The sequence below is a fragment of the Elephantulus edwardii genome, unplaced genomic scaffold (genome assembly GCF_000299155.1).
Source record: "Elephantulus edwardii isolate Elephantulus edwardi_28Jun2011 unplaced genomic scaffold, EleEdw1.0 scaffold00171, whole genome shotgun sequence".
NCBI classification, from domain to species: domain Eukaryota; kingdom Metazoa; phylum Chordata; class Mammalia; order Macroscelidea; family Macroscelididae; genus Elephantulus; species Elephantulus edwardii.
Window position 1 is genome coordinate 5,424,598 of NW_006399921.1, and position 14,296 is coordinate 5,438,893.

The following is a 14,296-nucleotide window of genomic DNA, read 5'->3' on the forward strand; positions in this document are numbered from 1 at the left end:
GGGAGGGTAGAGGGACGGCGCCGGAGAGGAAGGCCCTCTATGAGGTGGATTGATTCAGTGACTGGGATAATTGGGATGGGAGTATCAGAGACAGTGCAATTGGCACAGGACAGAGCGGAGTTTAGGGCTGTTGTACATAGGGTCGCTATGAGTCACAGGCGACTCGACGGCACATAACAACAACAACAACAACACTGATTCAGCCTGTGCCCTGACCCAGATCCTTCCCCCATTAATGTCCACTCACTCCCCTAGCATCAGTTTAAGCATCATTCCTCAAAGAAGTCCCTGACCCCTCAGGTTAGGTTAAGTCACTTCATACCTGTGCATCTTCTCTGAAGTCTCCATTACAAATAGAATTTGCTTAATCTATGTTTCCCTTCCCAAACTGTAAGGGGTGGATGGCATGTGTCTTATATGCCACTGTGTTCCTAGCACCGAGCATATAATATTTAAGAAAGGAATGAATGAATGAATGAATGCTGTCTCTAACTTAAACTTTTCAGTGGCTTCCCACAGCTTTTAGGGTAATTTAGAATCCATGGCCAATCATGATACAACCCTTATCAACCTCCACAGATCATAGTCTCAAACCCTTGGCTCCAGTCAGATGGAAATACTTGAGATCCCAACTATATCATGTTGTTTAATAATCCCATGTCTTCTCACAGACAGTCCTATCTATCTGATATGCTCTTTTTGCTAACTCTTAATTTGTATAAATTAGGGATCAGGCCTCCCTGGTCCCATCTGACTTAGGTGTCTTTTATTGGTGTTCCCATAGTAACTCCTCCAGGGTTCTCCCTGGCCATCATCCCTCACATCTACTTGGTTGCCATTTCTTGACTTTCTGGCTCCTTCCTACATTATTCCCTTGTTTATCCCTTACTGTTGGTGTTCCTCAGGGTTCTCCCTGAGTCTTCCTCTTTTCTTCTACTCTTTTCTTCTACTACACAGTGTCCTCCACTGTTTCCTCACTACTACACGTGAGCTCCACCCCTACCCAGGTTTTCAGTGGTCCCCACTTACATGTGTATGATGCTCTGGTCCTTATCTCCACCTCCACCTTCTCTCCTGATCTCTAGACTCATAATTTCAAGTGTCCATGGACATTCCCGCTTGGGTGCCCCACAGGCATCATAATGACGTAAAGAACTGAAACCACCACCTGGCACTGTCCCCAAACCAGCTCCTCCCGTGTTTGCATCTTGCACCGATAGCATCACCATCACCGATCACTGGCCTCATGCTAACAGCCATTCTAGACTGTTCCCTCTCCTTCATCACTTCCCCTGTCCTCTCCCAATTATTCCCAACTTCTTCAAGACCAAATTATTTTGCCTTCTAATTATCTCTTCAACGTCTCCCATCCCCCTCATTATCCCATGGTTTTGCATAAACCTTCATTATTTCTCTTTTGGATAACTGGTCACACCCTCACTGGTATCTCTCCAGGCAGTCAATCTTGTACCTCTGAAAACTACCCTCAGTGCTACAGCCTGATGTATAACTGAAGAGCAAATCTAATCATGTCACAGCTCCGTTTTAAAATCTTCCAGTGATACCCAGAAGCCGTCCATTCTAGCATTGCACCCAGTCCATTTACTGTCCCTGCTTCTTTTCTTTCTGAATCAATCTTTCAACATTCTTCCACATGGAAACACCTGTAATTCCCCATACTGATATATTCTTCCTGCTCATACCTCTGTCCTCACACTTTGCTTACTGAGAGTTCCACCTCCTACTTATTTTTCTCTACACTCTTTGTTGTCCTTTCAGGTTCAGCTCAGACTCTAATTATCTCCTTGGGGAAACCTTCCCTACCCATCACCACCCAAGATTGTGCTCGCTGCTGCTCCAGAGTTCTCTTGCCAAAACCATCATATCGTTTATCATTTGTTTATTTGCCTCTTTCCTTTGCTAAGGCAGTGAGCTCCTCTGGGACAGAGAACAAGTATTTTTTTTTGTATCCTCAGTACTTTTAACTTCCAACATGTAGTACCCCATTTCTGTCAAGTTGCTTCTAACTCACGTTTGATTCAGACTTTCAACGACTTCATGTACAACAGGTGAAAACCTTGCCTGACCCTGTCCCATCCTCACAATCTCCCCTGTGCTTATGCCATTGTCAGACCGTCTCATGAAGATCTTCCTCTCCTTCGCTGCTGTTTTTCCAAGCCAGATGTCCTTTTCCAAGAACTGGCCCTGCCAGATAACATGCCCAAACACACCATGCTTTCCTCTAAGAGGCATCCTGGCTGCATTTCTTCTGAGACAGATAGCTACCATATTGTGCAGTAGAGCATCCCCATAGGGCTTCCAGGGCTGCAGGTCCTTATGGAAGCAGAATAGGACATATTTTTTTCCCATGGAACAGTTGGTAGGTTCAAATGACTGACCTTTTGGTTCGTGGCCGAGCACTTAACCACCATGCCATCAGAGTTCCTTTAATATATGTCATGCTGGGAAAGGTGAAGTGTCAGAGAAAGAAAAGAAGACCCTTTACAAGATGACTTGACACAGTGACTGTAACAAAGGGCTTGAGCAATCAGAGACTGTGAGGATTTCACAGGAAAGGGCAAGGTTCAGATCTGTTGTTTATAAGGTTGCTATAAGTCAAAGTTCAAAGGATGCGCTCCACTACTGCCCTTCTCTGTTGGTACTGCAGTCTCTCCTCTGTTGTTACGTGCCATTGAATCACCCTATATACAACAGAATCCTGCCCTATCCTGAGCCATTCTCACTAACTCTAGCACACTTACCTCTATTACCCATTACTGAATCAATCCATCTCATCTGAGGTCTTCCTCTCCTGTGCTATCCCTCTAGCTTTCCAAGCATAATGTCCTTCTCCAAGGATTGGTTCCCCTTGGCCACTTGCCAAAGTATGTGAGATGGCCCTTCAAAAGCCTAGCCTCCAAGGAGAAACTTGGTTTCACCTCTCCAAGGCAAATCTGTTTATTCTCTTAGAGGTTCGTATTATGTTCAGTCCTCTTCTCCAGCACCACAACTCAAAGGTATCGATTTTTCTTCTATCCTTAATCATTGTCTAGCTCTCTGATGCACAGCAAGTAATTGTGAAGACTATGGCCTAGATCAGGCACACCTTAGTCTCTAGACTGACATCAGTACTCTTTAGCACTTTGGGGAGGCCCCTGACAGCAGACTTCCCCAATACAATTTGTCCATTGATTTCCTGACTGCTGCTGCCAAGAGTGTTGATTGTGGAGTAGAACAAGCTGAAATTAACAACAATCACAATCTCTTCTCCGCCTGTCATGCTGCTGCCAGTTGTCCCAGTGGTGAGAATATTTGTCTTCTTGACATTGAGCTTCAATCCATATTGAAGACTACAGTCGACCTCCTGCAGCAGATGTTTCAGGTCCTTCTCAGTTTTGGTAAGCAATGTTGTGTCATCTGCATTACATAAATTGTTGATGAGTCTTCCTCCAGTCTTGATGCCACAATCCTCCTCATAAAGCCCAGACTCCTGAGTGATCTGTTCCGCATACAGATTGAAAAGATATGGAGACAGGTTGCATCCCTGACACACTCCTTTCCTGATTTTGTGCAATAAAACTGTTTCATGTCTGTGAGGCAAAATGTTCTCCTTACATAAGACCTGGGATCTGATGGGGTTAAACAGCTATGTGGTTTACAAGGTCATGGGAATTGTTACATAATTTGTTCATTACATCATTACACTGTGTGTGTGTGTGTGTGTGTGTGTGTGTGTGTGTGTCCAAATTGGATCTGACTGGTACAGGAGGAAAATTGTCTCTCCTTCTCCAGCAGAGCATCTGGTGGATTCGAACCATGTACCTCTGGGATTGCAGTGCAGCTTCTTGCCACTAGGCCACCAGAACTCCCCTTACATACATGTATTTTGAGGGAACATAGTTCAGTGCATGACAGATCTTGGACAATCTAGTCACTGTCACTTTTCTCCTACTTCCTCATCTGCCTAAGAACACTGTCTTTCTTGTCGTTGATCAGACACATCACGCCTTTTGGTTCGCACATTCTTTCCCTTAATTATCCTCATATTTTCTTTCCTTACAACTGTAAATCTGTTTTATACCATTTAAACCCCCCTATTTAAACAGCACTTCCCCACTCTAACTTTCTATCTCCTAACACTTCTTTATTCTTCTTTATGTTACATTTTATGTTCTTTATGTCATATAATCCTTGGATTATGACTCAGTTACTTTCCTAAGTCTTGGTTTAAGTCAATTTTGTGCGAACAGTTAATCATGGTTCATATCTAGTAACAGTGAGTCCGGGTTTATCATAGTATATAGCAAACCTTTCTATGCGTAAAAAAAAATTAGGGGGAGCTCTGGTGGCCTAGTGGCAAGGAGCTGCAACTACAATCCCAGAGGCACATGGTTCGAATCCACCAGATGCTCTGCTGGGGAAGGAGGGACAATCTCCTCCTGTACCAGTCAGATCCAATTTGACAGCACACTCACACAAAAATGATAAAATAAAATTTAAAAAATTAAAGAAACACTTTAAGGTACACTAAAATACCTCTAGCATACGTTAATAAGAGTAGTAATATTTTTACGTACATTGCAAAGTGGCACTTTTTTGTTATTATGAACTGTTGTATGTACCTCAAAATCTTGATATATTTTAATTTAATTTAATGCACTTAGAGTGTGTTTTCTATTTCTTTACTTAAATGTCCATGTATTTACTTCAATTTATGTTTCATTTGAATGTTTTTTAGTATTTTCTTAATCCTTAATATGACTTTATAGCTATGGGTTGTGTGAAGTCAGACATTCCCCTGCTCCAGGAGTCCTTTTACCCTCCAGGTACTGACTGACTCCTCCAGTGCTGGGCAGGCAAGCGGACTCCTGGTCACTCACCAAGCGGGAGTTGTAGATGGGTGATTTGATGGGCGTGGTCACTGGGCAGTTGATGCGTTTCTCTTTCTGGCGACGGTTGCAGAACCAGACCCTCACCACCTCCTTCTCCATGGACAACTGCTCTGCGATCATGGAGATTTCCTCAGAGCTTGGCTTGGGGTTCTACAGGGAGAAGAGGGCCAGAGCCTGGTCAGGAGGCAAACAATGCAGGCATGGGGACTGGGGGGGGGGAACTACAGGTGCTTCAAGGAAGCAAGACAGGTCAAAGACTTCAGTCACACAGGCCCAGGATGAAACATCTATTTACTGCATCTCCTTCAACAGCAAAACTCAGTTCCTGGCTATTGAATGGAAATGACTCACAGGGGTTCTTCCCCTGGGCCTCCAGACTTGTAAATCCAGTAAAAGAAGAATGTCCATCTGTTCCTGCTTAGCGACTGGTGGGCTTGAACCACCAGAGAGGAGAAGTTTTGGGATAGCAACACAACTCCCTACAGACACCAGAGCTTTTGTGAGTATTTAAAAAAACGTGTTTAAAGTCTCTGAGCTTTGGTTTTTATCATTCATGAAATAGGTAAACAAGGTTTAGGAAGAGTTAAATGTCAAAATGTGTATAAACTAGCCAAAATAGGGCCTCGCCACAGAGCCAAGGCTCCATGAATGCAGATTCTCCTCTCTCTCTTTCCTTTAGAGATGATGAGGTATGTGAGGCAGGCAGGTTCCTCACAACCCAAATTGTGTTCTTCCTTCATAACTTGGCATCCTTCTTTTCTGTCATCTGTTCCCATCCTCCATCAGAACAGAGGAGATAAAGCTAATACGCAGAGTCCCAAGACTGTAGGACATATTGACACATTATAAAGGTGTCACTCCCCTCCTCTCACCCCTCCTACTAGGTGTATGATCTCATGCCTTCTGCCTTATACCTCCTCCTATTCTTGCTGCTCTGAAAAAGCTAATCATAAGGGCAAGCCCATAGCTATACCAGTAAGATGTTGACCCAAATCCTTCAGCCAGGTACACTGAGAGACTTGCCACAGGTCTTAGAGGCCTGGGACCTGTGAAATAGGACTAGGCCATGGGCTAGCCCTTTGGGGACCTGTGTGCTAAGGATGGAGGCTCTGGAGACTGGTATCTAAGAGATCCTGACTAGAACCTGTTTAAACGCTCCCCATTTCGCCTCCTTCCTCCCCCATTCCCACAGGGCTTGTGTACAGGAGTATTAGCTTCACATACTGGTTCAAGAATATGCTCTGAGTTAAAAAAAAGGCACGTACACAGTGTGATCACAAAACTAGAAATGTGCATAAGGAATAAAAAAGGATAAAAAGACTAAGGTGGCAGCAACAGTGTGCTTGGAATAGTGGATATTTTTCATTCTGTTTCAATCCTTATATTTTTCAAATTGTCCACAATTGATTACTTTTAAATACAAAACAAATATAGCTGATATAAAATCAGTACACAAGGCCTTGACTTCATCCCTTTACCTCAGCTGAATTCTCTCCTGGGACCCTGTATCTTATCCTTTAAGGATCTCGGTGTGAAGGTTAGCAGGCCTTGAAATAGATGTCAGAGAAAGAATGGGGAAGAAGTTTCTGTAATCTGAGATGAAAGGCTATTCTTTGACACAATAAGGAACCCTCAGTGGCTTGGGCACCTGGCGAAGGCCTTTTGCTTCCTGACACTTCTCCGGGCGGGCAGGGGTGAGGGGGACAGTCACCTTCCTACCAGTGCTGTGGTAGGCCCCTGGCCATGTCGGTGCTTCACCCATCTGTGGAAGGCAGCCTTCCCTCTCACACCAAAAGGAGTTACTTACGTCTTGAAATCTCTTCTCCAGAGTCAGGCGAATGTTGGTCTCAATGCTGGTCCGTTTCTTCCTCTTCCTCCCAAACACTTCACTAAGGGTGGGGTAGGAGCTGGGGGTGCTGACGGAAGAGTCTGAGGGAGATGACTCTGTGGGAGAGTAGAACAGCAAATCGAGCTCAGGAGGGAACTAGGGGCTGCTGTTGGCTCTGTCTTGATGGACTTGAGGCCCAATAACTATTTCCTGTGCATTCTGTAGGAATTTTCAGGGCCAGTCCTCCCACTCCACAGTAAGGGAACAGAACAGAACTACCAAGAATCTTACCTCTCCTCATCCTTCTACAAAGGTCCTCCATCACTTCAACAGTAGTGTCTCCAGTGTTTACAGTCATGGTTCAGGAGTACCCCAACATCAGTGGCATGTATGGGTGTGAATGAGTGCAAACAGGGTTCTCAAAGTAACCTTCCAGAGCCTTTTTTTATGCTTGGACTGAATACCAGGTGAAACGGGAATTGGCCTCTGAGCTGAAAGGTTGGCACTGAATGGTAGAATATTGGTACTAAGGACATTTCTGTCGTTGGAAGTACTGAAGCTAATGTTGTATAAGCAATAGGCAGAGACATTCCCTTAGGAAGGATCCAGGTATCAGATGAGAGTCAATCTAGAAATGATCTAGAAGATCCTTTCCCAAATAATCTAAGATGCTGTAATAATTTCTCTCACTGCAGTGGCTTACGAAAAGCTTCCTAAGGGAACATCCTGTTGAGGGCAGCTTCCTTGCCCCTCCCCCAGATTTCCATGTGGAGGGACATCCATGAAGGTAACACTCCTGCCTGTCCACGAAACTCTTTCTTCCCTCTCCACAATAACCATGAATCCACCCGAGGCCAGTGAATAGAATCAAGCCCTGGGAAATGACTCTGCTCCTTTCTCTCCAGAGACCTGTGGTCCTCATCCAGGGATGGTTTGCTTGTTCGCTCTCCAGGAGACATTTGTCAGGGTCAGGAGACATTTTTGAGTGTTTCAGCTGGGAAGAGGCATCAGTGACATCTCCAGGCAGAAGCTAGGTGTGCTGCCAAACATCCTGAAGGGCATAGGACAACCCCAAGAGCAAAGACTTACTCCATTCAAAATGCCCATAGTGCCCAAGTTTAGGTGCAATCTGGGTAGCTGTGCTGGCTCTTCAGACCCAGCCTTTCTGTAGTGGCTATCCTAAGATCTAGGTTGTCTGGATCTGGGGTAGCAGTGGAATTGGGAGGCAGGTGTTTTTGCCCACAGTCCTAACTCTAAGAGCTTTATCGGCATTAGAGTGAACATACTCATCACCATGTACTCTCTCCTTTGTCTTACGTTTTACTTGGTTCCAGACTCATGAGAAGAAAGGGGAGGGGAAGAAAGGAAAAATATTTCTCTTCTAGGGCCCTAAAACGGCCCTGTCACCAGCCCCTTCACTACAGAACCCTCTAGGGATCCATCCACATCATTGCCAGGTGCATACCTGCATCATTCAGCCACTTCTCCAGCAGTGGCTTGAGCTTGCACATATTCTTGAAGCTCAGATTGAGGGCCTCAAACCGCGAAATGGTCGTCTGGCTGAAGTCATTGCCATAGAGCTTTCCCATTGCAAGGCCCACATCTCCCTGTGCATGGAGATCAAGGAGAGGACCCTGAGACACAAGCTTCTCCCTGCCTTGCCCACGCTTCCCCCCACCTTGGCATCGATCACCCAACCAGAACCTGTAAACACTTATTCACGCTGGGTCAGGACTTTTCCTGTCTAAGATGGAGAACTGGTTTATTTCTCTCCCTAAACTAAGACATAGGGTCGCTGTGAGTCGCAAACAACTCGATGGCACATAACAACAACAACAAACAACAAACTAAGTTGACTGTGTCTCAGTGCCTTGTCCCTTACATGGATCATCTTCTGCTTCCCTCCCCAGGACTGTCCTCAGTTTGCCTGTCAATGGCAACTCTACCCTATGTTGAGGGAGCACAGAGAGGCTATGGGTTGGCCTCAAACCTCAGGTTGCTCTTGGCACTTGTCTTTGGGAAACCAAGTCTCCTCTTGCTGAACTCAATTTCTTCTAGCTGCTTCCCCTAAATCAAACCTGTGTGAATCCCAGCTTGATGCGCCTCTGCTTGAAAGTCTTGGCAAATTTCTCTAGTTCCTCAAGGTCACTGGGCTCATCGGCTCCTCCAGAGCTGGACAAATGCTTGGGCACTGGGATATGCTGGGATGCTTCCAGATGGGATTCTAAAGATGATCCTGGTAGCCCAGGGCGTCCTACAGCCTAACAGGAAGCACAGATTAACAGTTCAAATCGTATTTTGTTATTCATCAGCAGGGCACCCACTTAGAATATCTCTAGGTACAACTGTAATAAATACTCTATAACTGCTAAAATAATGAACAAATATCTTGGAGAAAGTGCAACCAGGGTGCTCCCTGGAGGCAAGGATGGTGAAACTTGTCTCACTTATTTTGGGCATATTGTTAGGAGAGATCAGTCCTTAGAAGAAGACTTGCTTGGAAAAGTGGAGGGTCAGCAAAAGAGAGAAAGACCCTCAATGATATGGATTGACAAAGTTACTGTATTTACTGTATGTATGGGCATGAGTGTATCAGAGATAATGAGGATGGCACTGGATAGGGCAAGGTGCAGATACACTGTTCATAGTGTTGCTATGAGTCCTAGTTGACTTGATAGCACCTAACAACAACAACATGATGTAAAAGCGGCAATTGGCATTTCTGTAAAGACTTAGCAAGTGATAAGAACAGCTGGGACAGAAACCCATTTGGGGTGGGAAGGTGGCCTTTCTGAGTTTTAGTCTATGACTCACCAACTCTGCAGGTGACTTCCTCCTTCCAGTTTTCCCCCATAAAAGGAGCTAGCAGAGTTGTTTACAGATTTCAAAAGCAAATCTCATACTGGAATTTGCTAAAAGTTGTTCGTCTTGCCTGTTCTTTTCCACACATCAAGGTAAGTAAAGTGTCTGACCAGTATTAACCAAAGTTGAAGAGTGTTTCTGAGAATGTATCACACTAAAAGAAGCTCCTTAAAACGTTAAATTCTTTTTTTTTAAACGTTAAATTCTAATGATTAATCTTTTACTTTCAAAACCACCATTTTATTGCGTGAGAAGACTTTGTGGTTTTGTTAATAAAATGTTGTCCACTACTATCGAAAATATATCTTAATCTTATTAGTGGTTGTCAGAAGATATGTGATGTTCATAGAAAAAGAAACCCTTTAACCTAGAATTCTTGGTGTGCCCAACTGGTAGGGAATGAATCCAACTCATCAAAACACCTTTATTTTTCTCAAAGATGACATGAGTCCAGGCCCAGGAACCCAGACATTAGGTCCAGGCCCAGGGTCACTGTGGTGATAACTTGGGCTACGTCAGCCCTCTTCTTTCTCCTCAGCATTCACAGACTGGACTTAGTCTTCCTCCTCCTCTCTTCCAGAATATCCAGGCTTACCATGCAGGTAGGCATCCTTAAGATGAAGAAGGTAAAAGGGCCAGAAAGAAGTAAAGACATTTTTTCCCCCTATAGAGGGTCTTTTTTGAACAGAATTGGGTGGGGGTTTTTTTTGGTTTATTTTTAAAAACAGAACTGTTTGAAACAAACATGGATCTGGACTCATTTTGGGTCCAAATCATAAGCTCAGGAAAAAGCCTCCGTTTCTTTTGTTTTTTCCCTTTTCACGAATTCCTTTGTTCTTGCATTTGAGAAACACTTTTCCCTGCTAGAGTCTTCCATACCCTCCACATCCATTCAGCTGTCAAACTACATTGATTTGACTTTTCAAAACACATCCCAATCTATATTCTCTTCTCTGTGTTACTGTCACATCCCTAATCTAGTCCCTTATTAACCAACCACTGGTTGATTTTATTAATCTAAATAGTCTCCCTGTTGCCATTCTCTCCATGCTGTATGATAAGGTAAGAGATGATTTTTTATATTCTCTAAGATCTCTTCCAACTCTTAATCTAAGGTGAGGACAATGTGAAGAGAACAGCCCGAAGTGAAAGTATACTGGTGTCCCCATTTCTTTCAACCACTAGATGGCACCCGCGCCCTTCCAAGTGTCTTCAGTGGGCTCTCTAGCCCTCTCTGTAGGTGCTCAGGAGTCAAGGGGCTCTTACCACAGAGACGTGGCATTATGGTGTCTGCAGTCTTTTCCTTCTAGCTTGCACATGCATCTGCACAAAGCCATTTCATACAGCTGTGCAAGTTATTAGCCACACAAGAGCACTCAGATAAGGGAAGAGGCAGCCAAGACACAGCTCATGCTGCTGTTGCCAAGTCATGAACCTGAACATGAGGCTACATCTAGCCTTTTCCTAACTGGCACAAAGGTACTGTGTGCAGCCAGCTCAGCTCTGCAAACAGCCCTGCTCCGAAGTCTTTGTTTGTCCTAACCCATGTATGTGCCTTTAAGAGAGGTCCAGGAGGCAATGGTAGTTGAAGGCTGGGATTCACACCCTCCATGCTAGTGATGCCTTGTGCACAGTAGAGACTTATGTGTTGCAAGGATGATGAACAGGTTTTAGCAGGGATTTCAGGATGACAGAGACAGAAAGGAAGAAAGAGCTAATGACTTACTTCCAAAAACTAGCCAGTGAAAACGCTGCGGATCCTAACAGTGTGACTGTGACTGGTCATAGGGATGGGCAAGGAGTCACCACAAGTCAGGACCAACTCAACGGCAGGTGACAACAAGCAAGGTTTAGAGGGAAAAGACATGACCTCTGGCCTGGTAGACCTCTGGCCTGTCACTGCTGTTAGGTGCTGTTGAGTTGACTACCAGTCATAGCAACCCTGGAAGTTCTGGTGACTTAGTGGTAAGGAATTGCACTGCAAACGCAAAGGTAAGCAGTTCAAATTCACTAACTGTTCCACAGGAGAAAGATGGGTAATCTCTTCCGGTGTGATTTACTGCCTCTAAAAATCTACTGGAGAGTGAGCAATGGGTCTGTTACAACTCAACAGTACACAACGACAACAATGACGCAACCCTATGAATGACAGATTAGAACCTTGCCCTGTCCTGTACCATTCACACAACCTGCCATGGTCAAGCCCCCTTTTAATCACTGTGTCAATCCATCTTCTTGAGGGTTCTCTTCTTTCCAAGCATAATGTCTTTTTCCAAGCATTGGTCCCTTTTGAAAACATGCCCACAGTATGTGAAGCAAAGTTTTACCATCCTTCTATCTAAGCAGCCTTCTGGTTGCACTTTCTCTAAGACAGGTTTGTTTGTTCTTTTTGCAGTCCATGGGATATTCAGTAGTCTACATCAACAACCCAATCTGTCTTAAGAATAGATTTGATGCATTGAACACTAATGCCTGAAAACCAGATGAATTGGAGGATAACATCAAGGACAACACATAATCCATGAAGAAAGCAAAAGGTCTCAGGATGTTAGGCCTATGATACTTTGGTCTCCCAGGAGCTGGAAAGCACCTAGGCAGAGCTGATGGTCACCCTGTAGTACCTGCAAAGTTAGCTGACCTTTGGTTCTCAAAGGAGTGATGCTAAGGCCTGATCAAGGCTGAGCCAAGTGCCTGAGCACCAAAATCTCTGAGTTCTAATTTTTACTCCACCATCAATATTGGGTAAATCAGCAATTTGAATCCACCAGTGGCTCAGTAGGAGAAAGGTGGACAATCTCCTCCCAGGGGATTTACAGCCTTGGAAACCCGAGGGAGAGTCAGCTAAGGGTAGGTTCCAACTTGATGCCAATATGGTTGCAGAGAAAGCAGAGACTTGTCAGTGTGTCAACAGGGTTAATCCCCTGATGTTCCCTCTGCCTCCAGGGTTAAGTATCCTGCCAAAGGGATGAGAGAAGGCCAATGAGCTCCACCCTATCCAGAACTGAGGCATTCCTAGAGGAAACAGGAAGAATGTGGTTGTTTACCTGGGATGCCAGGCCTGGCCCCGTCTGAGGGAGGAGGAGGCTGCTTTGTTGCTGCTGGAAGGGGAGAAGATTTGGCTGCAGACCTGGGTGGCAGGGGAAGAACAAAGGCACAAACAAATAAAATCCAGGCCATCTGAAAGACATGCTCTACAACTTTTCAACCGATAACTGCCCCACCCCCTGCTACCTAATCAGGTTCCTCAACCCACCTTGAATGCTGTGGCGAGGCCTCCCTGGGCACTGCCAGGCATTGCCACACACAGGTGGAGGCAAATCAGACACCCGGATAAACACAGAGGTAAACAGCAGTCCCCAAACCAGTCCTTCTGCTTGCCTGCCCACCCACCTGGAGAGGTGCAAAGGAGGGTCAAGACAAGCTACTCTGGGACTTGAGAACCTGGGCTGGAGAAACCCAAGAGGGGAGAATACACAGTGGGTGACTATTGATTTCATGCTGGGACAGAGCATTTCCGTTTTGGTTTTCTTTTTCCTGCATGACAAGGAGCTGGGATGACTGCCAAGACTCAGATGAATCTGTGAGATTATCAAGGGCTAGAGTCATGTAGTTTCAAAGGCAGTGGACCGCTGGCCCTAAAGCTAAAGCAGAGCTGGATTTGGGAGGAAAGGCTGAGAGAGGAGGGAGCCAGGAGCCCAAGACCCCAGAAAGCCCTTTCGGTAGAGTCGGCCTGCTTTTTGCACTTCCCAAGGAACTCCTTCAGGGTCCCTCTCCAGGAAAACCACCGGAGAAGCCTCTGCTGTTGATCAAGGCAGATGGCCTCCTCTTGTGAAGCTCACAGCAAGGACTTCTCATTCTCACCACAGGAATGGGACCATCCAAACACCAAACAGATACTCTGTCGTCCCCCACCCCAACACTCTGTGGAGTGGGGAATCTGCTGGTCCCTAAGCTGTTGTGAGTCACTGATGTGCCTCACACCTACATACCTTTTCCTTATCAATAGGCAAGGAAGTTCTTATTAGGAACTCTGGACAGAGTTGGGAGGCCTGGATGCCAGTAGTAATTCTAACACTGATAATACATTTTGAAATGTACCCAGTCTTTTCATGTTCATTATTTCAAATAGCCCTCAATAACTTCGTGAGGTAGAGTTTTACAATTATCCTATTTTTTATTTTTTAAAATTTTTTTTTTAATGTAGGAGGAAATGGAAGGTCAAAGTAATCAGGTACATTTCCCAAGGTTACACAACCTGTGAACGATTGTATCATAAACTTGGTTTGTTTTAAAAAACTCCAAATTTTGAACTGTTCTTACTCCTCCACCCCACAGCATACTTTGACCTCATTGGCTAAATGCCTCTCCAGAAGTCCATGATTATATAGAAGTAAGTTTTATCTTTCCTTTAGCACTCCAAGAATAGTATATGTATTGACTAAGCAGCAGAAATCCTCGAGAGGAGATTCAAATATGTTATCATTTGTCATCACAATCAGAATGCCTTGGAAACTAAAGATAAGGCCTCTCAGCATATGCCAAGGAAATAGGGTAAGAGTGGCATTTTGTGTGGATTCTGGATTTCCAAAGCCTCTACATGAGATTTCAATGTCCCAGACTTGAGATTTTACTTCCTCCATCGCTTTTGGCTCAAATGGGGAGAGAAAGGAGAGAGAGAAGCATTTCAGTGCCATAGCCGAGAGCCTGGGCTTCC

At 44.9% G+C, this 14,296-nt stretch overlaps 1 protein-coding gene across 1 annotated transcript in view; it reads right to left on the bottom strand.

Moving 5' to 3' along the window:
• Positions 1–14,296, bottom strand: part of POU2F3 (POU class 2 homeobox 3) — a 112,592-nt gene that overhangs the window by 6,384 nt on the left and 91,912 nt on the right. Inside the window, exons 7-11 of the mRNA XM_006895635.1 lie at positions 12,627–12,709; positions 8,799–8,981; positions 8,186–8,327; positions 6,700–6,836; positions 4,881–5,042 (exon numbers count right to left, since the gene is read on the bottom strand). Of these exons, the coding sequence (XP_006895697.1) occupies positions 4,881–5,042; positions 6,700–6,836; positions 8,186–8,327; positions 8,799–8,981; positions 12,627–12,709 (707 nt within the window). The remainder of the gene's footprint in view (positions 1–4,880; positions 5,043–6,699; positions 6,837–8,185; positions 8,328–8,798; positions 8,982–12,626; positions 12,710–14,296) is intronic.